General features: G+C 36.7%; 1 protein-coding gene across 1 annotated transcript; it reads left to right on the top strand.

Annotated features, from left to right (window-relative positions):
- Positions 1 to 669: 669 nt before the first annotated feature.
- LOC577593 (peroxisomal membrane protein PEX16) lies at positions 670 to 19217 on the top strand. The gene is made up of 10 exons (XM_030989518.1): positions 670 to 958; positions 1595 to 1630; positions 2592 to 2671; positions 3696 to 3829; positions 11363 to 11595; positions 12645 to 12785; positions 13644 to 13716; positions 14440 to 14565; positions 14810 to 14874; positions 17056 to 19217. The coding sequence occupies exons 1-10, from the start codon at positions 781 to 783 to the stop codon at positions 17115 to 17117; spliced, it is 1128 nt and encodes a 375-aa protein (XP_030845378.1). The 5' UTR covers positions 670 to 780; the 3' UTR covers positions 17118 to 19217.
- Positions 19218 to 25476: the final 6259 nt, after the last annotated feature.

The raw sequence follows: 25476 nt of genomic DNA, 5'->3' as shown, positions 1-25476 counted from the left end.
GGGGTACTTTTCGTGCGACAAAGTCCGGCCCGAGATTTGTAAAAAAAGGGGTGTATTTGACTTTTCACCCGGAGATTTCTTTAAAAAGGGGGTGTTTTTCTTTTTTTCTCTCATCTCTTTGGAATCCTGAGAAATTATTCCGAATTTAGGGGGGTACATTGAGCATTTTTCCTGATTTAGGGGGGTCTCCAAGGAAGGAAAAGCCCGCAAAAAGCCCGCGAAAGGGGGGTTCGGAAATGTTGGCAGTCCTCAGATAGGGGGTGCTTTCAAAAAGAGGGTACGAGCATATGCGTACCCTAAATAACACTGAGTGGGGGGGGGGGGCCGGGACTAAAATAAAATAATCATGAAGAAGGATAGCCACTAAGCTAAGCTTGAAGGCGTGGCAAATCTTGTAATTATGTTGGGGAAAATACTGAAAATAGTTCTAAAGATTATTTCCGATTTTCTGCTACATCATTTCAACTTCGTAAACCCATTGGAAATTTTAAAGTATAAAACTTTGCTGAAAATAGTAACTTATCTTTACGATTTTTTCTTCTTCATCGAAATCAGTGAAAAATAGGTGGAAAATATACATAGCTTTATCGATAGATGGCGCCCTACAAATTAGTTCGTTGCGATTTGTTTGTATACGTGCAGCGTTTACGTATATTACAAGAACTAATATTAACAAAATTTGTTATTGATGGGACTAGGCCTACAACTACAAGAACCTTGGATCGCAGTTTCCACCGTCGCTCAAAAGTCGTTTTCTCGTACACTTACAAGATTTTGAAAATGTCATCTTCGCCATTAACAACACAGGAGCAAGCATGTATTAGTATGAAATTTCTTAGTAAAATGTCTTTGAGATATCAAGAAACTTGTGCTTGGTATCGTAAATGGGTGGTTGAAAACCCAGATGTCGTTTCTCAAGTGGAGAAAACATTTCGTGTGCTTTCATACTGCATAACAGGTGAGCTTCTTATTAAAAGAAATATTTCAACTGTTCCCAAGTTATATAAAAACATGAAAATAAGATGAAGAGATCAGGCTGAACATTTGATTTGAGTGTTTTTAGGAAAGTCGTTAAAATCTGATTAATAATATTGTTGATAATTATTAAATTAGGTCTAGGAAAAGAAAAGCCAGACCCAGGCGCTATTTATTAATCTAGACTAGGCATTCTAATAAATCAATGCCTGGCATGCAATTTTGGGCGCTTGTTCAGAAACCTTACTAAAACAAGTAAATATTCATTAGATGTCCAATTAAAAATCATGAGTTAAAACTTAAAAGTTGTTAGGGTCTATGTTTATTACCTGTTTTGTGTCAATTTTCTTGTTATTTTTGGAGTATTTTTCGGAAAAAACATTTCATATTTGTACACTTTTTCACAGGTTTCACGGCAAACTGCTGCACAATACAAGTGCATACCGATGCTGGGTTGCGGGCGCGCAGGCGCGCGCCTGTGTGAAGTTATCTACCGTAATGTCTCAGATTGACAGCCCTGTTTAAAATGGCATTAGACCTAGAGGTCTACTTGTAGCATTGTGCAATGAATGATTATCAAAAACTGAAATATGTTTTAAATTCCCTATTTCTCTTTCAGGTTTTACAGATAATGGCCAAATTCTTTCAGAGTTTGGTAAGTATTCTTTCATTTATTTACCTTTTGGGTTTGATCTAACGGTTTTGTTTGTCTGTCCGTCCATTTGTCCATCCATCAGTCCCAACATTCTTTTTATCACGCCATCTTAAGAACCACTTGAGGTATGACCTTCAAACTTGTTGATAGTAATGTATGCATTCCCATAGAAAGACGATCTAATTAGATTTGGGAGTAAGTAGGTCAAAGGTCGTAAAGATCAATTGATACGTAGGCTCTTGGTTCTCATTGTGATATTTCAAGCATAATTAAAGCCATGATCGGACAGAATTTAGGTGGAGGCATATTGGAGATCTATGCAAACGCAATTGTCTTGATTGTGTTAATCCTAAATTACAAGTCATTTGTAATGACGCTAATTTATTGTCTGAAAATCAAATCAAATACGTGAAACAGGTCCTTTACTATGTGATTCTAACATTCTTTTGTGTAAAATTTGTTATTTTATAAGACCAGAGAAATAAGTATAAATTCATCTGTGCTTTTCATGTACTATTTTTAAATCATCGTCATGAAATCAAGTCTGTGTGGCGATGTCACAGTCACGGTTTGTGTTAAGCTATCAATATTGATATCGGTATCTGGCTCTTAATTTCATCAGCAATTTGTTTGCTCGATTTATTAGAGCTCTTGACTACTCTAAACACTAACACTAACACCCAACTTGAAATCACTCAATGTATGAAATGTATTGCTGTATTGCTGTTGGTAAATCAAATCAAATCAAATGCTTGATATCAAAACACAGATATTGGTTATGACCCTCCCCTTCAACCTAGCACCTACACAAAATAATATATTATGATGTATTATTTGATTTATGGAGCAATGTTGACATTATGATGTTCGGAAAACGGAACAAACAATTCTGTTAATCTCCCCTCGAATAGGTACATTAACTACTGTTCATAAAATAATTTCTGTTGTTTTTATCTTGCAGTTTATGCACTCTCCAATCTCTTAGTGTTCTTCAACGACAGCATCTTACGACGAGCCAGCGCTAGTCTGTCACCCAAGATAGTAAGTACTCAATAGGCCTGTCTTCATCAGCTCGAATTTACCAAATGACCCGCTATTTAAACTATCCCGATCATAAATTAGCCAGTTAATTTGCGTTTTCATCGGCCCGCAGTTGCAATTAGCAGGATATTTGGTCGAGAAAATGTTCCGAGAAATCTTGGTCTTGTTTCCAAAATATACCGCTATTTGCAGTTTTGGGCTTAAATAGAATACTTGGCCAACTTTGGTTTTCAGTTAAAGCTTTTGGGTATTAGTATGTTACCCTTATAAATTTAAGACAGCTCCTTAGCATACTTAAGCCAATTATTTTGGAGGCCTTGATTGGCAGGTATGTGGTTTTCATAGGCAATCATTACAAGCTCCGCATAATTATGTTAGAGTGCATTTAATCAATGCGTTTCCTGTGCATTAATTTGAATGCCCATATGATGTCACAATGCTTATCAGTAAGTATTTTGTCACGTAAGTAAAATGCTCTGGTGTAATTTGAATATGAATTGAGATGCTCAGCCAAGGAAAATGCTAAGTAAGATACTAACTTTCAAAATCTGCTTACTGAATCTAACATGGCATATATTTTTGTTATAATGTTTATAAACTGTGTTGCATCATTATTCTATATACATGTATATGTCAATGCTTGAAGTACTTGCAGTATAGTGATGTGGTTTTTGTATCACCCATACCCATAGTTGTAGTGAACTATAATACCAGCATATTTACATTGTTGCAGCTGTGTCCTTGAAAATGTATACTGGGAAAGCTACTTGTCTTGAGTTTCAACAAATCTACCATGAATGCTGTTGTTGTCTGCTTGTTTTTTGTTTTTTTGTTTTTTGTTTTTTTTCTTTAGATTCCTTTAATGGTCTTTTGTCTCCTTAAATTTAGGCTTAAAGGAGAAGTCCATGTATTAAACAAATGGTTTTAATAGATGTAATGCATGTTCTTTGAATAGTGAATCTAAATTTTTTTTTCTTTCTTCTTTTGATTCTTCTTTTGATTCTACTTTTGATTCTTCTTATAGAGTCTTTCTCAAGATAGATTAAGACGATGGCTTACGATCCTAGACCATGTTGAAGTGTTCTTTGAGCTGGCCTCGAAGCAAGTATGGGGTGAAACAGGGAAGTGGATCGTCATAGCTGCCATTCAACTCCTTAGGTGAGCTTCAACCATAGCTCATTTAGAGATAAAGTTGTGTAATGCTTACATAGGAGACAAGATGTTATCGAAAATAAAATATTCAAAAAAGAATTCAACCATACATGTATAGTACAGTCAAGATATGAAAAAAAAGGGGTCAACCTAGAACTAATTGCAACAGAAACGATTCCACTTGCATATAATCTGGAAAAGCCATAAAAACAACATACTCAAAGTTGACAAAAATTGAAGTGGTGGATCAGTGCCTAATTTGCATAAATTCAAAATGGCCGCCATGTCAGACCCTGGTAGACACACAAAACCTATTTTAGCCTATATCTCTAGATCTGATACACATAGAAAGCTAAACATAGTGTCTTTACCAATGTTTTTGGGGTCAAGGAACATGATTATAGCATTATAAGCAGCTTACAATTACTCCTTGACTCTTAATTTGCATAAATTTGCATATAATTAACCCTTTTTAAAGTCAAAATGGCTGCCATGTTGCATGTTTAAAACTATTTCTCATCTGATACTTATAGAAAGTTGATTTTAGTGCCCTTATCCATGTTTAGGGGGTCAAGGAACATTATAATAGCATTATAAGCAGCTTACAACTACTCCTTGACTCCTAATTTGCATAAATTTGCATATAATTAACCCTTTTAAAAGTCAAAATGGCTGCCATGTTGCATGTTTAAAACTATTTCTCATCTGATAGTTATAGAAAGTTGATTTTAGTGCGCTTTTCCATGTTTAGGGGGTCAAGGAACATGATTATATCATTATCAGCAGCTTAGAACTACTCCTTGACTCCTAATTTGCATAAATTTGCATATAATTAACCCCTTTTAAATTCTAAATGGCTGCCATTTTTTCATGTTTAAAACTATATCTCTAGATCTGAGACACATAGAAAGCTAAACGTAGTGTCTTTACCAATGTTTTGGGGGTCAAGGAACAAGATAATAGCATTACAACTACTCCTTGACTCCTAATTTGCATAAATTTGCATATAATTAAACCTTTTTAAAGTCAAAATGGCTGCCATGTTGCATGTTTAAAACTATTTCTCATCTGATACTTATAAGAAGTTTATTTTAGTGCCCTTATTCATGTTTAGGGGTCAAGGAACATATGAACAATGATTATGTAATTAAGGTGCATGCATGATTTAATATTTTCTTTAGAGTAGCTCACAATATACGTCACGGTGTTGCCAATTTATGTTTGCTTGATTACAACTTCAAACATTCATAATTTTCTTAAATATTTCTTCTTGTATTTTGCTCAAACCTTCACTGATCTGTTTCTTTAATTTGTTTGCTTCTGTTAAAACCAACTTCTAATCAGGGTGGAATTCTCCTTAAAGTTTGGTGTTTTAACCATTTTCTTTGGTTAACAAACTTGACTGTACCATTTACTTCAATTCAATTTGTTTATTCGTCCATGTAAAAATATAAAAATAAGCTTCAGTCATAAAGCGTGATGGATTTTAAGCAAAAACATACACAATGATATGAGAATCACTGTGTCATTTCAAGTTGCAAATTCCATATTCCACAGCTTACTAAAAGGGTATATTGCACAAATGATTTTTTGAATATCATTACTAATTAAAAAATTGCAGTTATACTGATTTCATAGTTACAATCTTACAATAGGCTTACTTAGAATTATTGGATAAATAAAAATTCTATAGTGTAATTGCGAATATTAAAAAACCTAGTAAGCTATATATCATATTTCGCCTAAATGATGAGATTTCAGAATAAACTTTGGAATACTGTTGTTAAGTAAAAACTGCAGCTACACTGAATAGACTATTACAATTTGAATAATATTCAAATAATAAGATCAATAATACTAACAATAACTGTATTTATAGATTAATTAACAATTATTACATTATTGCATTGAACACAGAAAAAAATTGCATTTATTAAGATATTTAAATAACATAAAACATTGAAAATTTAACATTTAGTTAAAAGGCAAGAAAATGGCAAAGAAGCACCAGAACTCTGAATAATCTGACTCATAGCTAATGTCTATTATTGAGAACATTTACTTGGTGTCTTACCCAAGTCCTTATGGTAATATAACTTGATGATAGAATTATTAGCAAATTAAACTATCACCGAATCTACATTATATTTACAAATGGTTTGCATATAATGTATAAATAGTTACATATTTACATATATTTGCATAATTGCATACAATTTATATTATTAGGTTCATTAAACTTAAATAGGCTTCCACAAAGCGTAATTAATTCTTTATTTTTTTGTTCTGAGAATTTTTTTTTTTTTAATGGAACTGAGCAGATTCCCTGTTTCTATGGTTAAGGAACCGTTAGTATTGGGACCTCCATACCCAGTTGCCATAAACTAGGATAAGATCACATAAATTACTATAAGATAAACATCATTTCTGAGAAAAATAGTTATCGTTCTACTTTTCCTGCTGTTTTACCGGGGTTCTTTTTCAAATATCATCAACATTCCAAAACTTTGTTTTAAACTTAAGCAAAATGACAAGGCTCACCTGGTGTTCAGAAAATTAGAATGGTTCTTAACAGTTTGCTAGGAATGCTTTCTGATTAAAATAAGGACCTATGCATTTATACCAAATACAACTTGATGACACTAATTTGCAAAGTAGAAAGAAAATCATGAAAACAAATGAGCATCCATATTAGAATATGATGCATTTATCAATCATTGGATGTAAGGTGCAAATGTTTATGGTTGATTATCTGGCAACCTGTGGATAAAGATAAGAATTAGAAGTTGTGCTTCTTAATGTCTCAACCATTTTGCAAAAGTATCTACCATTTACATTTATATTTCTTCCAAGAAAAGTGCTGCTTCAAGGCCTTGAAGATTGCGCACTGTGTGTGTATGTGAGGAGCCTATGTGAGCCTGCTGGCCAGGATCCTTGTGCATATATGTACAGGGTGCGAGTAAAATCTTTTAATCCCGTGGGGGCAGTTAGGGGTGCTTCTTTCCCAGTGAGGACTTAAATGCCTCAAGGGAGAGTGAGCAGGCTGGATCTATTGGAAGGTTGTTCCAGTCCTTGGTAGTTCTGGGGAAGAAGGAGCTGATGTAGGCTTGGCTAGTACACAGTGTTGCTCTGAAGCGGGATCCGTGACCTCTTGTTACAGATGTTGCTGCCTTAGGGTATTGTTGCCATTCAACGTCAACAAGACCAAAGCGGATGCGATACAGCATTGCAAGACGGCTTTGCAGACGTCTACTAACTAGCGAGGGCCATTTTAGTTTGTTTGTCATAGATGTAACACTGCTGGTACGATCGTAGTCGCCAAAGACGTACCGCGCACTCCTGCGTTGAACAATTTCGACCTTTGTTGATGTTTCTTTGGGTGTGTGGATCCCACGCTGTTGCAGCATACTCCACTATGGGCCTAGTGTATGTGACATACGTAGCCTCCTTGATCTTTTGGTTGCAGTGTCGAAAGTTACGGCGCAGGAAGGCACATACAGAGTTTGCCTTCTTGACTTCGGCATCTACATGGGCATTGAATTTCAGCTTCTGATCAATGTGGACCCCGAGGTACTTGGCTGAGTTGACCTGCTCCAGCTGATGACCATGGATGGTGTATAAGCCAAGGAGTGGCTTCTTCTTGTTGGTCACTCGCAAGACCTGACACTTGGAGGGATGGAATTCCATCTTCCACGTCTTCTCCCAGTCCTGGAGCCTGTCTAGATGTTCTTGCAGTTTGTCACAGTCCTGGGTCGATCTGATTGGTTTGTAGAGCAGACAGTCGTCAGCATAAAGGCGTGTGGTTGAATGCCTAATGCAATCTTGTAGGTCATTGATGTAGATCAAAAATAACAATGGACCCAGGACGCTACCCTGGGGTACGCCATATGTGACTTCGGCTTCAGAGCTGATTCCTCCAGTATGACTTGTTGGGTACGGCCAGTCAGGAAGTTCTCGATCCACTGAAGAGTAATAGGCCGTGTATACCACAATGTTTGGCTTTGAGAATGAGTCGTTTGAGAGAGACCTTGTCAAAGGCCTTAGCAAAGTCTAGTAGGATTACATCATACTGACCCTTGTCTTCCAGTCCTCTAGCAAGGTCGTGGATGGTGAGGATCAGTTGTGTCTCACAAGAACGGCGCTTCCGAAAGCCATGCTGATTGTCAGATAGAATGTCATGATGTATGAGGTGGTGGATAACTGCACAGTGAACAACATGCTCACACAGCTTGCATAAGATCGCAGTCAGTGAAATCGGCCTGTAGTTAACCGGGGATGACTTGCAGCCCTTCTGGTAGATGGGAACTACAAGTGCCTTCTTCCACATTGATGGAACGCATCCTTGATGAAGGGAGGCTTAGAAAAGCAGGGTGATCGCAGGGGAGATCTAATCGGCGGTTTCCTTCAACATTCTGGCAGAGATTCCGTCTTGCCCTGTTGCTGTTTCTCGACAAAATGAAAATTGTTTTTGCAACCACTGGATTATTTATTTGGAATGGACCAGTTATCTGCCAGAGCACAACAATTGTGTTGGATTCAAATAATAAAAGAAGCCGATAAACAAGGATGGTTTCAAATTCTTCAATTTTATCTTTAAAAGAACGGTGGTTTGTTCCTGTTTAACTGTAACTATGGTTATAAAATGTTAGACAAAAACATTCCTAAGTTCTAACAAGCTATTTTCCTTGACCCCTAAACATGAATAAGGGCACCAAAATTAACGTTCTATAAGTATCGGATGAGAAATAGTTTTAAACATGCAACATATCGCAGCCAATTTGACCTTTTAAAAAAAGGGTTAATTATATTTATACAAATTAAGAGTCAAGGAGTAGTTCTAACCTGCTGATAATGCTATAATCATGTTTCTTGACCCCCTAAACATCAGTAAAGACACTTCGTTTAGCTTTCTATGTGTATCAGATCTATAGATATCGTTTTAAACATGAAAAAATGGTAGCCATTTAGAATTTAAAAGGGGTTAATTATATGCAAATTTATGCAAATTAAGAGTCAAGGAGTAGTTATAAGCTGCTGATAATGCTATAATCATGTTCCTTGACCCCTTAAACATGGATAAGGGCACTAAAATCAACTTTCTATAAGTATTTGATGAGAAATAGTTTTAAACATGAAAAAATGGTAGCCATTTAGAATTTAAAAGGGGTTAATTATATGCAAATTTATGCAAATTAAGAGTCAAGGAGTAGTTATAAGCTGCTGATAATGCTATAATCATGTTCCTTGACCCCTTAAACATGGATAAGGGCACTAAAATCAACTTTCTATAAGTATCAGATGAGAAATAGTTTTAAACATGAAAAAATGGTAGCCATTTAGAATTTAAAAGGGGTTAATTATATGCAAATTTATGCAAATTAAGAGTCAAGGAGTAGTTCTAAGCTGCTGATAATGCTATAATCATGTTCCTTGACCCCTTAAACATGGATAAGGGCACTAAAATCAACTTTCTATAAGTATCAGATGAGAAATAGTTTTAAACATGAAAAAATGGTAGCCATTTAGAATTTAAAAGGGGTTAATTATATGCAAATTTATGCAAATTAAGAGTCAAGGAGTAGTTATAAGCTGCTGATAATGCTATAATCATGTTCCTTGACCCCTTAAACATGGATAAGGGCACTAAAATCAACTTTCTATAAGTATCAGATGAGAAATAGTTTTAAACATGAAAAAATGGTAGCCATTTAGAATTTAAAAGGGGTTAATTATATGCAAATTTATGCAAATTAAGAGTCAAGGAGTAGTTCTTAGCTGCTGATAATGCTATAATCATGTTCCTTGACCCCTTAAACATGGATAAGGGCACTAAAATCAACTTTCTATAAGTATCAGATGAGAAATAGTTTTAAACATGAAAAAATGGTAGCCATTTAGAATTTAAAAGGGGTTAATTATATGCAAATTTATGCAAATTAAGAGTCAAGGAGTAGTTATAAGCTGCTGATAATGCTATAATCATGTTCCTTGACCCCTTAAACATGGATAAGGGCACTAAAATCAACTTTCTATAAGTATCAGATGAGAAATAGTTTTAAACATGAAAAAATGGTAGCCATTTTGACTTTAAAAAGGGTTAATTATATGCAAATTTATGCAAATTAACAGTCAAGGAGTAGTTCTAAGCTGCTGATAATGCTATAATCATGTTCCTTGACCCCTTAAACATGGATAAGGGCACTAAAATCAACTTTCTATAAGTATCAGATGAGAAATAGTTTTAAACATGAAAAAATGGTAGCCATTTTGACTTTAAAAAGGGTTAATTATATGCAAATTTATGCAAATTAAGAGTCAAGGAGTAGTTGTAAGCTGCTGATAATGCTATAATTATGTTCCTTGACCCCCTAAACATGGATAAGGGCACTAAAATCAACTTTCTATAAGTATCAGATGAGAAATAGTTTTAAACATGCAACATGGCAGCCATTTTGACTTTAAAAAGGGTTAATTATATGCAAATTTATGCAAATTAAGAGTCAAGAAGTAGTTGTTAGCTGCTGATAATGCTATTATCATGTTTCTTGATCCCCCAAGCATGGGTAAAGACACTTTGTTTAGCTTTCTATGTGTCTCAGATCTAGAGATATAGGCTAAAATAGGTTTTGTGTGTCTACCAGGGTCTGACATGGCGGCCATTTTTAATTTATGCAAATTAGGCACTGATCCACCACTTCAATTTTTGTCAACTTTGAGTATGTTGTTTTTATGGCTATTCCAGATTATATGCAAGTGGAATCATTTCTGTTGCAATTAGTTCTAGGTTTTTTCATATTTTGACTGTACTAGTAGCTCATTTAGAGATAAAGTTGCATAATGCACACATAGGAGACAAGTATTTTTGAAAATAAAATATTCAAAAAAGAATTCAACCATAGTTAATTGAGAGATGTAGTTGCGTAATGCATCCACTGCAGACAAGCGATTAGATTCAACCATAGCCAATTGAGAGATGTAGTTGCGTAATGCATCCACTGGAGACAAGCTATTAGATTCAACCATAGATAATTTAGAGATGTAGTTGCGTAATGCATCCACTGGAGACAAGCGATTAGATTCAACCATAGCCAATTGAGAGATGTAGTTGCGTAATGCATCCACTGGAGACAAGCGATTAGATTCAACCATAGATAGTTTAGAGATGTAGTTGCGTAATGCATACACTGGAGACAAGCGATTAGATTCAACCATAGCCAATTGAGAGATGTAGTTGCGTAATGCATACACTGGATGCAAGATATTAGTGAAAATGCAATATTTGAAAGAAGTTATGATCTTCATTTAAAATGCATATTTTATTGCATGCTGTAGGAATGTAAAAAGGCACAGCTGATACTGGGATCATGGACTAATCCTATACTATGAAATATCTTGGATAAAAAAGTTTGTTTACACACACACACTTAAGCCAGGGTGGCTCAGTGACTTTAGGGTTTAATAAATTGATTCTTTGGGTTACCTTCTAAATCAACAGTTATTAACAGCGAAATAAATTTCTTTTGTACTTTTTATTTTCAGAACAATATTCCGTCTAGTCCTGCTGTGTCGTCTCAAATCAGGCATCCAATCTTCACCTCCCATTCCAAATCTGAACCGCAAGAACCTTCCCCCGGTCCAAAGAGAACCCTCGGCCGATGCGGAAGTGGACGGAGACCTCACGATGGCGCCGTTCCCTCTCGGACCTGACCAACCCCAATCTCTGACCTTTGAAGGTCGGAGGTCAGGAAGAGTTGTCCGCTCCCTGCATGCTAGTAAGTCTGAAATAATATTTTGTCTTCATTTTTTTCAAATTAACAAGTTTTGTTTGGGTTGTCTTTATACGCAGTCCCTGATATAGGTAGGCCTCAATATCAAATACCTCAACCCCATCTATCGGATGTGCAGTGAATCTTGCCCCGCAAAAAGGAGTGTTTTACAAAACTTTGGATTAAGGAGGTCTACATATTGTTCCAGAAACGAAAGCAGATACATTTGTCAATCATGAATTTTATTTTCATGGATGATGTTTTTTGCAGGAAATTTAATAATGAAACAAAGCAAGTCAAAATGTTCACTCCCGACAACTAATCAGAAATGTGAATGCCCAGAATGGGTAAGGCTTGATGGGTAATTTTTACCAGGTCTTTTCCGTTGCACCCTCTCTACTTTACTTCAGATTCAAAGGTCTTGGTTAGATCCCCGATACGGCACTAATGTCCTTTGGCAAGGCATTAATCTTCAATTGCCACACTCGACCCAGGTGAGGTAAATGGGTACCTGGCAGCAATTTATTCCTTGAAATGCTAGAGCGCTGTAATGGCAGCTAGGCCAAAGGCGGGGTAGTAATAAATGCGCCTTGGAATAGAATTTCTAGATAGACGGCACTATAGAATTGCCTATTATTTTTATTATTACCTCCTAGCTCCTGATATAGGCATTTGGACATGGAAACTTCCACAAACTGAACAGCCTTGTAGGATAGAGGAGGATCTTGGAATGACGGAGCTTGATAGACATTGAAACCTCAATGTACCTTGTGTGTTTACCCTTAAATTCATGTGGTCAGAGGTTGTTGGACACTGTTAACAGGTTCTTTTCGTTCCGCCCTCTCTATTTTCGTAGCTCCGGATATAGGCCTACAGACATGCAAGCTACTTCAAACTGAACAACCTTGTAGGATAGAGGAGGATCTTGATATGACAGAGCTTGGAAGACATCAAAACTATAACGTACCTTATGTTTTTACCCTTAAGTCCATGTAGTTAGAGGTTGTTGGACACTGTTAACAGGTTCTTTTCGTTCCGCCCTCTTTATCTCGTAGCTCCTGATATAGGCCTTCGGACATGGAAGTTACCACAGACTGAACAGCCTAGCAGAATAGAGGAGGATCTTGGAATGACAGAGCTTGCAGGCATCTCACTAATGGGAGAAACTCTCTACATCAGCAGACCTTTAATTCACTGTATCCTTTCGTCAACTCAAACAGAATAGGACTTTTTTAATAAGGATTTCATATGCAAATTGGCAACACTGGTATCTTTTCTTTTATTCCTACATTTTATCTGTTCAGAGCTAGAAGGGTTTTTACTCAAATGCCAAGTTATAAAAAGCCCTTCTGGCTCCAAACAGATAAATTTTCAAATCAAAAGTTAAAAACTATATATAAAGTTTAAAAAAGGAAGGGGAAATGGTCATTTTAAATCTGTCAAGTCAATGTCTTGCCAATTTAAGGATATTAACGTTTATTTTATATTTCTTTTTATTAAATGCTATGAAATTACATTTAGTTTTATTTCATCAGAGTTATAGAGTTTGGGTAGGGGTTTTGATTTGGTCTTAGGTTTATGGATGAGGTTCAGTAAAGCGTTGGGTCTAGGGTAGAAGCTATGATTTCAACTAGTGTGGAAGAAATTGACCACAAAGCAAACTTCGCTGAAGCATGCATGTAAGTTGTGCAAATAAACCAGGGGTGTGTTTCACAAAGATCCCAAGTCGAACTTCACTCTAAGTTGGACTTAAATATTATGGAGAGCCATTTGTAGCATTAGAATAAAATATGTTCAAGATCGAAAATTCAAGTATTTTAGACTTTTTATAAATTCCACATCAAGAACATGAAACCTCCTTGATAATAGAAAATTTGAATCAACATTTAATGCCTTTTAAAATAACTTTTACAAAATATTTTCATAGATGCTAACGGCTTTCCATATTTTGTAAGTCCAACTTAGAGATAAGTTCAACTTAGGATCTTTGTGAAACACCCCCCTGTAGAAAGATAAAGATATTGCTTTTCTCCTTAACCATATATTATGAACAGTATCAAGTCTCTTTGTTTGGGGATGGTCATCATGGAAACCGTGGTTACTATCAATAGCAGCAGATACTATCAGGTGAGGTGACTAAGATTTCTAGTTATACTGATCTTACTATTTTCATTATTACTGAAAGAGACTACTTACTTTGTCTGGGTTTCTCAACATGAGGCCGCCATCCTTGTCAAGCTTCGCTTATGATTGCGGTCTCCTGCACTTTTTCCAAAAGATAGGTCAGATAATACTTTAAATTTATGATGATATGTTTTGAAAATATTAAGTTACGTTATTTTATGTACATATATTATCTAAGAAATTATTGTTTATATATGTTGTATTATACCTTACCTGTATATGTTCCTTGTTATTCAGTTATATTATGTTTGAAAAAATGCAGAAATAAAATAAAATAAAATAAAATCATGATATCAAGATATCTTTTAATTTACTTTTTTTTATAATAAACAAGTTCATGGAGGCACATGTCTAGGAGTCAGTGACACAAAGACGTAACTCCATATTGGCCATTTTGAGAAAAAGTGGTTTATGTGTCACTGAGCACTTGGGCCTTAAGGAGTTAAGTCTATGTTTCACTGGCCATTGACATCAATGGGGTGCTACTGTTGGTGGAGTTAAGTCTTTGTGTTTCCTGGAAAGCCCACATTTTTCTGAACATTTTGATATCAAATACTCATGTTGGCAAAATATGAAGTTACGTCTTTGTGTCACTGAACCCTCAATGTGATATTCTTGTTTTCTTTATAACTGTTTTTTTCTTTCCTTTTCTTTCTCTTTCTACAGCCTTAAAATGATGCAGAGAGATGAGAAATCCAAGTTAAATTCCAAAGAGAAATCCGAGCTTCACAATCGAAAAATGATGCTACTATTCTACCTCCTTAGATCACCATGCTACAACACAGTTACAAGGTAAGTATTCTCTTCTCTTTGAATGTGGTTAAATAATAATATACAGTGAACCTGTCTATAAAGACCACCCAAGGGAGACAAGAAAAGTGGTCTATATAGGCAGGTGGTCTTTATGTACAGGTTCCTTTAGTACGATTTTCAAGGGAAACAAAAATGTGGTCCTTCTACCCAGATGGTCATTAAAGCAGGCTTACCATATTTTGATCCTTCCATTCTTTTTTTCCTTTTCTCCCAATGTTTGCAGGACGAGGCTTAAAAGTTTGTTGCAGTCTGTCGGTGGCACTGTGCCTGGAGCAAGGCTATTAACAAGTAAGTCCCACAGGGTGCAGAGCGCTGACCGTTGCTATTTTTACTGAAAGGGAAATCCCTCCTGAACACATATTGACTCTTAAAAGAAAGCAGAAAAAACAGGGAAGCAGACTGGTGAAAGTCTGAATTAAATCCGGCCAAAGATGAGAGAATCACACATTTTTGAAAGTTGCAATCACTATATATGCATTGGCACTTCAAATTTGCTAAATCGGTAATGTCCCTGTGACGAAAATGCCGGACTACTTTCCCATTTGTTTCACAAAATGATTAGAATTATTTTCAATATTTCAAAATGTTTGATTCAGGAGGATCTTTTCTTTTTAGAGGACCTGTGATAATGTGCTATCCAAAATATGTTTGATTACCGCCCCAAAGGATAAATTCAGGATATATTTAACACAACAAATAGGAGAGTTGTCCCATGACTATATCACAATCCACTGAACAAAACACCACTGTGAGATTCGTATGGATTATTAAAGTGATCTCATATTTCAAACTTTAATAAATGTTCATTTGAATTGAATTTGAATTGAATTGAATTGAACTCTCTCAGTATTGGCCTGGTTTATTTCAAATTTCGCCCTTCTCTTTCACTTATTATTCTGCTTCCATACCAAAGAAGTTATAACAAGGGTTTGACTGCCCTGGAACCATAACATAATTAAGTTAAGAGGAACAGGAAAAGGAAGGAAATTAGAATGAAAAAATCTACATTCTACATCTGCAAATCTTATATTTTGAAAACTCTTTAAAATGCCTGGATTTCAAGTATCAAGTTCCTTTCGTTGACTCCATCGTCACACCAATATTAAGAGGTGTTCCTATTGAAAGTTGGTAGACTTCATCATCAGCAGTTTTTATTATCACTGAAAGAAAGTGAGTGCTTAGATTTTGAAGTGATCGTTTCCTATCAGTAGGGCTACTGCCTTTAGAAAATTGTTCGAACTGCTACCAATTTCTCAAAAGGCAATCTAACCTATCCACCAAATTGAACTCTGTGTATTATGGTAAATAATCAGAAACAGGATTGATGGGAGTTTAAATGAAATCAGACGACAAAAAATACGAAATTCATGAATGTTGGAAAGTTGTAATCACTGTTCATGTATGGGAAGTCAAATTGGCAATTAAGTCAGTTTTGAGAAAAATAAAAAAAAGGGAGAAACGGAACAGTGAAAGTTTGAGGGAAAACTGATCAAAGGACAAAAGTTGTTCTTTTAAATTGCAATAGATCAAACACAAATTAGCCACTCCGTGATGGACCTTTTAAGAACCTTTTACATCTACTCTGTACTAAAATTGTATATATCAAGGGGAGTTGGGCATCCGGACACTTAACATACATAAAGCCTACCTTTTTGCCCTTGGATATTAACGAAAAATATTCATCAAATAGCACTAACCATCGTAAACATTTGTCCAAAATTCTTAGAAAATTTATGAAATATTGCTTTTAAACGTCTTCAAATTGCTGTTTTAAATCGACTGTCCAGATACACAACCTGTCCGGACACACAATGAGTGATTTCAAGTTTGGTGTTAGTGTTAGTGTTACCTCTTAAATCGAGCGGAAAATTTGCTGATGAAATTAAGAGCCCGATACCGATATCAAAATCAAATAGTACATAAAAACTAAAGATATCATGAAAAGTACAGAATAAATTTACACCTATTTCTCTGGTCTTATAAAATAACTAATTTTACACAAAAGAATATATGAATTACCTGTTTCACATTTTTTTGTTGATCCTCACACAATAAATTGACGTCGTTCGTGCGTTGACTGTGTGCGGGTACAACACTAACACCGAACTGGAAATCAACATTTGCTTAATCCCTAGGGGCTAGTGTTAGTTAATAGGACATTTGTACGTAAAATATTAACACCAGCCACAAAGGTCGGTTCAGCAGACGACAATTTTGCAAAATCGATAACACTAGCTTCCGGAAGTTCAGATATTCAGAGCTCAAAGCCTTAACACCAGCTGATTTCCATTTTGATGTTTAGGCTGGTGTTAGTGTTTATTAAACACTAACACCAGCCTTAAACACCCAACTTGAAATCACTCATTGTATGGATGTACATGTATCTCTATTTCCTCTGAAGAAAAGATTATATTTTTCATTTCTGATTTGCTCTCAAACACATTTTCTCATTTCTTTTTTTCTTTCCAGAACCCATTCTGGAGTACCTGCCTGTATGGCAGAAGATCTACTCTTACAACTGGGGCAACTAAGGTCCTTCTGCATGGTCTGTGTGCTGTTCTCAGGCAGAAGGACTCAAGTGACACTTCCTGTCCATGTCACAAATACAGGGAAACCTGTCTATAAAGACCACCCAAGGGAGACAAGAAAAGTGGTCATTTTAGGCAGGTGATCTTCATGTACAGGTCCTTTAGTACATGTTCCAATGAGAAACCATTTTCAAGGGAAACAAAACATGTGGTCTTTGTAGTCAGGTGGTCTTTCTATACAGGTGGTCGATAAAGCAGGTTTGACTGTACCTGTAACTTGCTAAGTCTAAGTGCTTCGAAGTAAACATCGAAGTAAGATCTGGCGACAATTTCTCTGGGCTTTATTTTGTCAAAGATATAGGATTAGCGTTAAGTGTTAAAGTAACCTGGTAACATTGCCCCAGATTCTGAAACAAAATCCTGGATTTAGCTCATGCTGCAATCATAATTACAATATAACATGATATCACAGACACTGATAACCCGTAGGTCCACGCATCTTGATTTATTTTGTCAATGATACAGGGCTGAGGTTATGGTTGCCATTGGGTTCAGGGTAAGCTGACAGTTAAGGCTTGTTCAGATATGGCCCGGGAATCCGCCACATTAAAAATAAAACATGTAAATGAACGTCAACTTCGTGCAACAAAAGACGTGCACGTAATCACTGAGCTCCGTGCTCAACAATTTTAACATCAGTCAGAGTCTGTAAGCTTTCGAGTTTGAATTTCTGTCGTGAGAAACTCGCACAAATAATTTTAGATTATTAATTTTTCATTTTCCTCTTATATCCAGTTCATCTCATTCCATTTTGTCTACTTCCCTTTCATTAACTAACCTTATGGTTCAAAATGTTTCACGATTTAAATTCAACATACCGGTAAGTCAAATCAATTCTCTTCACCAAACTATGCAAAAAATGTTTTATATACCGGTACTCTTCCTAAGTAAAATTTTCTATTAATCAGAACTATTTCTTGCGGTCCCACCAGTATACAAGTAATACACAGCAGTCAGGGCATTAGTAAGAATTACCCACACAAGGTACCTTTGGAACAGTCTTAATACGCCGGAGGTGATAGCCAAGGGTGTTTGGACTGTTTTGAAGGTACTGAGTGCGCATAATTTGACTAATGCCTGAACAAAATGATGTGTATTATTTGTTTTATAAGATAATGTTTCATTTGTTTCATAAGATGATGTTTTATAACATGATTTTACTAATGACCGATCATTAGCATTTGATAATGACCGGTCATTATCAAAATGGTGTGTTGGGCAAATTAAATGCCTGGTCCCTTGTACGATCTCAACCAATCATTTGATTAGGATCCACATCATCATCTTATAAACTGGACTACTGTAATGTAGAGTTAACCACCTGTTTGCATCTCTTCATGCTACTGTACTTTTAGAAGCTACCTTGATAGCTTCAGATATCAGTAAAGTTGCCTATAAATGCCTACCGGTACGCAGAATTGCAATAATAGAGTGTTTTGATTCTTCATGCTCTTATTAAAGTTTCATATATCATGTTTGCCAAATATCTTATATACTCAAATATTCTACTCAAAATGTTCTTTTGTACAGTTTTATGCATATTCGGGAAAGGTTTTACACGTCTATTTTGAATGATGTTGCATTTGTATATTGGTAGGGTATGTAGAGGATTAATTACAGCTTACGATGAGCTATGAATAATGTCATAGCGTGTTGATAGAGACAGTTGTGACAAGCGCACGTGTATGCACTCAATTCAATCATGGAGCTCCAAATAGTTTCCTCCCACATACAACCTCTGCAGAGAAAACTATTTCAGCGCTCCATGAATTGAACCTTGAGTGCATACCCTCGAGTGTGTCACAACTATCTCTCTCAGTACACTATGAGTAATGTTTCCAGAGCCCTCTTTTGTCAAGATTTATGTAGTTGCAAATTAAAGCCAGGGCGTCTTGTAACCAGAAATAATCTACATGAAACGTTCCCAAACTTCACAAGGTTTTCAGGTTTGTAAAAGTTTCTTGATGAAAAAAAAAATCACAAATGAGGGAATAATTATTACTTTTCAATTCATGAAAGTTTCTTGCAGCACTTTTTGTTTCTGAAAAGAAGGTATATAGAGAGAAACAATGGGCCGTATTCAATTCAGTATGTGTGTTAAGTCAGCAATTAAATTTATGGCTAATTAACTTGACTAAGTAAGATGTCTTCTCCTGCGTTAAGATCACATTTGGGTTGTTGTACTACAGTGCGTCCCAGAAAAAACAAAACCGAGAATTATCGATGTTTTATCATAACTTAATCACAATTATAATTAATAAATGACAAATATTTGTAAAGCTTAGATCCTCTTCTTTCATTTGATGCAACTCATGATAATGCATATTTCACGCATGAGTGATTATAAGCAATTTGAAGGAAGGAAACCAAAAAGTCATTTGACGGCGGTATCTGAATTTCGAAGAAAAATTCACATTTATAGAAAGTTCAGTTTCTGCCCTTTCATATGATACCTCAATCAGAAAAAATGAGCCAGGAATAACAAAGTTCTGTTTGTTTAAATTGATGCTTGCATTTCCATAATTTGATTAAACAAATTCGTTTTCACTCGCTTTTTTCCCCGTTTTTTCTGGGTCGCCCTGTATAGTAAGTTGAATACTACAAAATAATGCACAATTAACGTGCCGCATCAAATGCATGCTAATGTAATTGTGGGCAGCTTATGATGAATATGTACGTATATATGAAAACCATGTCTGCCATTCAAGGCCTCCAAAACAATTGGCTTAAGTCTGCGAGGGAGCCGTCTTAAACTTAGGTCATAATACTTAGCCAAAAGCTTCAACTGAATATCAAAGTTGGCTTAGTATTTCATCTAAGCCAAGAACTGAGTTAAATACTCATATTTCATAAGTATTGATTTGAAGACTGGCCCATGGCATGTAGATCAAACTGGCACTTTGTATGGTAATTGGTAATACAGTGATGTTGAACTTGGTACTGTGCTTAAAAACAAAGCAATTAGAATATTATATTGCATACACTTCTTAAAATTTCTGACCAAAAGATGTGTTGTAACAAGAGAAATGAACAGATGCTTATGCTTTGAATCAAGTTATAAGATCTCATACCCGTTAACGAATAGATGAATGCAGCTGTGAAATTTTATTGAATAATTGATAAGATTTTATTTCTTAATTTTTAACTGTAATCATGTATTTTTTGTGGATAGTTCTGACTATTTATAATTTAAAAATGAGCTTTGTACTGAAATCATGTTAATTACTGTGTTATTTGTGATTGTATATTTTACTTTTGATGTTTAATTGAAATCACTTATTCTAGAATATATTGGATTTCTAATGAATTTCTGTATTGTGTTTTGTCAAAAGTCTTTCATTATCATTCTCTCATGTGATGAATATATGTTGTGTATTACAAATCTATCTTAATCAGAAGATAATGCAGTGATGAGAAAAGGGGATTAATAGGTGAATGTATGAGGTAAGTAACTTTAGGAATTGAGTAAAGAGTTAGAGAGGAGGGGGGGGGGGGGGAGAGAAGGTAGAGAGAGAGAGAAAGAGATTGAGAGGGGGAAGGAAGAGAGAGAGAGGGGGAGAAGGCAGAGAGAGGTATAGAGGTAGAAATAGAGAAGGTAGAGGTAGAGATGGAGAGAGAGATGTAGAGGTAGCGAGAGACGAGGTAGAGAGAGAGAGAGAGAGAGAGAGAGAGAAGGTAGAGGTAGAGATGGAGAGAGAGATGTAGAGGTAGCGAGAGACGAGGTAGAGAGAGAGAGAGAGAAGGTAGAGGTAGATCGAGCGAGAGATAGGTAGAGGTAGCGAGAGACAAGGTAGAGAGAGAGAGAAGGTAGAGGTAGAGATGGAGAGAGAGATGTAGAGGTAGCGAGAGACGAGGTAGAGAGAGAGAGAGAGAGAGAGAGAGAAGGTAGAGGTAGAGATGGAGAGAGAGATGTAGAGGTAGCGAGAGACGAGGTAGAGAGAGAGAGAGAGAAGGTAGAGGTAGATCGAGCGAGAGATAGGTAGAGGTAGCGAGAGACAAGGTAGAGAGAGAGAGAGAAGGTAGAGGTAGAGATGGAGAGAGAGATGTAGAGGTAGCGAGAGATGAGGTAGAGAGAGAGAGAGAGAGAGAGAGAGAAGGTAGAGGTAGAGATGGAGAGAGAGATGTAGAGGTAGCGAGAGACGAGGTAGAGAGAGAATGAGAAGGTAGAGGTAGAGATGGAGACAGAGATGTAGAGGTAGCGAGAGACGAGGTAGAGAGAGAGAGAGGGTAGAGGTGGAGAGAGAGATGTAGAGGTAGCGAGAGACAAGGTAGAGAGAGAGAGAAGGTAGAGGTAAAGAGAGAGGGGGAAGGTAGAGAGAAATGCAGAGGTAGAGATAGAGAGATAGGTAGAGGTAGAGAGAGAGAGAAGATAGAGAGAGAGAGGTAATGTAGAAAGAGAAAAGGTAGAGAGAGAGGGAGAGAGGGTAAAGAGAGAGGTAGAGAGAGAGAGTGGGGGGGGGGGGGGAGTTAGAGAGAGAGAGATAGTAGAGAAAGGTAGAGATGGAGGAGGGAGTGGGGAGGAAAGAAAGAACGGGCCAAGGCAGGGGGTAGATAAATTTTACCTAGTATTTACGTATGGAAAGCTAAGATGTATTACGTAATCACGTGAGCTCGAAAATTTACAAAACGTGCTTTGGAGGACGAGACACTGGACAACCACAGCCGCAGTCAGTCGACATCTGACGAGAAAATACATGCCGATCTATGATATACTTGTTGGATATTATATAATGCTAGACCTTCGTCGCATTACAGAGTCAAGAACGAGGAATTCGAAAAAAACAAGTTATTACGACCTACATCCCGAGAACTCTTTAGCGGAATCTTGGAGTGTGGTCTACCCGCTTGGGCCGGGCGAGGCGAGGCGAGGCGTAGGCCTATACCTGGTGCAGAGCAGCTCGATCGTATAGGGTAAGTGATGCGTTGCGCTCGCTATCTGATAATCTGGAGACGAGAAATATGTTATGATGTCGTTTCTTTGTTAGTTTCTCTGTTTGTTTTTCAGCTCTTGTAATTCTGCATATCCTTTATTCCACCATTAAATTGGACTTGGATGACTGAGCTTAGCATTAGAATTTAGAACTCAGGCGCGAATCCAGGGGGGGGGGGGGGGGGGGGGGAGCGGGCTTTGCCCCCCCCCCCCAGCAAAAAAAGAAGAAGAGAGAGTAAGAGAAAGAAGTGAAAGGGAAAGAAAGAAGAGGGAGAAGAAAATAAAAAGGGGGAAAAGAAGGAGATCCGGGGGGGGGGGGGGGTTAGGGTTGGGGGGGGGGGGGCCGAAACGTCCTTGCCAGGCTTGCCTCCCAGGCTGTTACTTCCCCCCCCCCCCCTGCCCCATCAACAAATAAAGAGAGCAGGAAGGATAGAGAGAAAACGGAAAAGAAGGGGGATTTCAGTTGCAATTCTCTCACCAACAAGTTGTGGATCGGGGGGGGGGGGGGGGGGGCAAAAGGCCCTTGCCTCTCCCCCCTCCCCCGAACCCGCTAAAAAAAAGAGAGAAGGAAGGGATAGGGAACGAGAAGAGCTAAAAATTAACAAGAAAGAAGAAGAAGAAAAGAAAAGGGTGGAAAGAAGGGGAAGGGGAAACGTGTGGATCGGGGGCTGAAAGGTCCTTGCCTAGGATGCTTGCGTGAGGGTAATTAAATGCCTAGAACCCCTGAGCTTCTGGGGGCTCCGCCCCCTGGACCCCCTGCCAAAAAGTGTCCTGCCAGTGTCACAAATAATGAGGTATCAAAATATGCTCATCTGACCGTGATTAAATGCCGAAAAACCCTGAGCTTCTGAGGGCTCTGCCCACTGGATTCCACCTAGGGCTCTAAGGCGGCCCCTGGATGCTAGTGTGATGGTAATTTAATGCCTAGAACCCCTGAGCTTGAACCCCCCCTCCCCTGCCAAAAAAAAGGGGGGAAAAGACTGGCAATTTTTTTCTCACTAATTCGCTAATATCGGCCGGCATGATTTGCAAATTCTCGGGGTCAAAATAAAAATTAGTGCTCACTACCCCCCCCCCCCTTCCCCCACTGAGCTAAATATCGGCCGGCACGATTTTCAGATTTCAGCACACTAAATTTCAAATTTGGGCCTCCCCCTAAGAAATCCTGGATCCTCGCCTGTATACTGTTATGATGGTATCAAATGTTCTGCTTCAAATTAAAACATCTTGAAACTAAACTCAAAGCACTTTAATGTACACAAAACAAATGAATTGGTGATACCGGAAGTAATGTAGAAAATCTTCTTGATTATATAGAGGGTGAAAGTTTGGAGAGAGGAAAGGAAAGAAAATGAGGAAGGAAGAGAGGAGAGGAGGAGGAGAGAGAGAAAGAGGGAAAGTAAGAGGGGGTTATATAGGATATATCGAAAATGACATTTTCCATTGTGAAATATATCTTTGCCAGGGTAATAAAGTAGAACCCTCCCCCTTTCTTGATCTGCCCTTCCATTCATAAATGTCGTCATACATGGATGGACAAGTTCTTTGGAATGTCCTTAGGTTGTGAATCTGATTGACAACAAGTCAAAAGTGATCTTTTGAATTTGTCAAGTGTCTCTTGAGAGTTTATAGTGCTTGCTCTGTCTAGTGGTTATTGAATTTCTTTAAAGCTGTCCTACTTGTAGCTACTTGCTCCCTCTATAAAGAAAACTTCACCAATCGGTGTTTGTTGGTCCCCCATGATCCTCTTTTTCTTATGTTAGTTAAGAGCTGAGTTGATGAGATTAGCCACCTGTCTGTGACCTGGCTGGGTGGTCTAATCCCTGCTGGCCCAGAAGTATTGACAGTCTTTAAACTGGGTAGACAGTTTTGCATTCATGAAATAGCTCTTTAATTTTGGGAGTGGTTCAGATTCGTTACAGTTTCATGCCCCAGAAATAAATGAATCATGATTGTCACAACACTTTAGTAAATATGTGAAAGTTCTTGTCATGAAAATGGTCGCTTTTAAATATGATCTGTGCAAGTTTTATGCCTTAAAAGTGCAAAAGTTTGAGGTTTGACAGAACAAAGCAGGTCATAAGTACTGATGAATATAGGGACATGCCCCTTGTCTCAGATCCTACTTTAAAGCCCATATCAGCAAGATATGAGTTTATGAAAGTATGTGTCTTTGTGAACAATTTCAGATCAAAAGACTCTGTGGTTTTTCTCACTATGAGTAAAACAAAAATGAAGCCCTCAATTTGAATACAACAAATAGGGTGAACAAAAAAAAATGAAAATAAAAATCAAATTTGAACAAAAAATGACTGTAATTTGCAAAATATTGCAAAATATTAGGAAAGTTTTCAACTATAATTTTTTTACACAATTTCGGCCATTTTACAAGTTTGGAGATTTTCACCGTGCAATTCCCTGCAACGCCCTTGAAGTGTTAAACCTGGATTTTTTAGCTCTTGAAATCTATTACTGCATTTTTCCTACGTGATTAGAAGAATGTGATGAACAGGGCAATATGCTTTCAGTCTTTATTTCAATTCTATTTTAAGCATCCATTTAAAGTTATGTTAAACAGCAATGTTTTAAGTGTTGATTATTCAACTTTTCACAAGATACACTTCCTCACAAATAATCTTATATGTACATGACCATTGTAGCAATACAAATGAAACACTAATCATATACCGGTACGGGTAGTTTTTTCTATAGGAAAGATATTTTGGTCTGTAATTATTGTCTTATTTACATGATTATTCTAGTAATACAAATTGAACAGTTTTCAAACCACTTAACCATAATGAACTGTGTTTTGTATTGCATTTGTTACCTTACTGGTAATATGTGCACTATCATTTTAGCAATAGAACTGAAACAGCATTTATACAACAACAAAATGTAGTCAGTAATTATCATCATAATGTATATTATTGTAGCAACAGAACTTAAACAGTAGGCCTATTGATACAACAAAGTAATTATATTCTTTAAGTATTCCTTTATGTTTTGATCACAGTCTTATGTGATGAGGCCTACATTTTTCTTTTGGTTATTTACATGATCATTGTAGTAAAACTTCAAATAGACAGTCTTAATAAAACCATGCAATGAAGAAAAATGTCTTCTGTAATTATTGTCTAATGTACATGACCTTTATAGCAATACAAATGAAACTCTAGTCATATAGCCGTATAGTAAAGACATACATGTATGGTCTGTAATTATTGTCTTATTAACATGATTATTTCTAGTAATACAAATTTAATAGTTTTCAAACCATGTTATGATGAACTATATTTTTATTGTATTTATTACCTTACAGGTAATTGTGCACTATCATTTTAGCATTAGAACTGAAACAGCATTCATATA

The sequence above is a fragment of the Strongylocentrotus purpuratus genome, unplaced genomic scaffold (assembly GCF_000002235.5).
Source record: "Strongylocentrotus purpuratus isolate Spur 01 unplaced genomic scaffold, Spur_5.0 spur5_scaffold_18, whole genome shotgun sequence".
Lineage (NCBI taxonomy): Eukaryota > Metazoa > Echinodermata > Echinoidea > Camarodonta > Strongylocentrotidae > Strongylocentrotus > Strongylocentrotus purpuratus.
This window is presented reverse-complemented; position numbering and strand designations above follow the sequence as displayed.

Bases quoted from the DNA above. Each gene is read 5' to 3' on its own strand.
- LOC577593 (XM_030989518.1), top strand. From the start codon at position 781: ATGTCATCTTCGCCATTAACAACACAGGAGCAAGCATGTATTAGTATG. The intron at 1,631-2,591 runs GTAAGTATTCTT...TTTATCTTGCAG, and splicing joins CCAAATTCTTTCAGAGTTTG to TTTATGCACTCTCCAATCTC. The intron at 13,717-14,439 runs GTGAGGTGACTA...CTCTTTCTACAG, and splicing joins ATAGCAGCAGATACTATCAG to CCTTAAAATGATGCAGAGAG.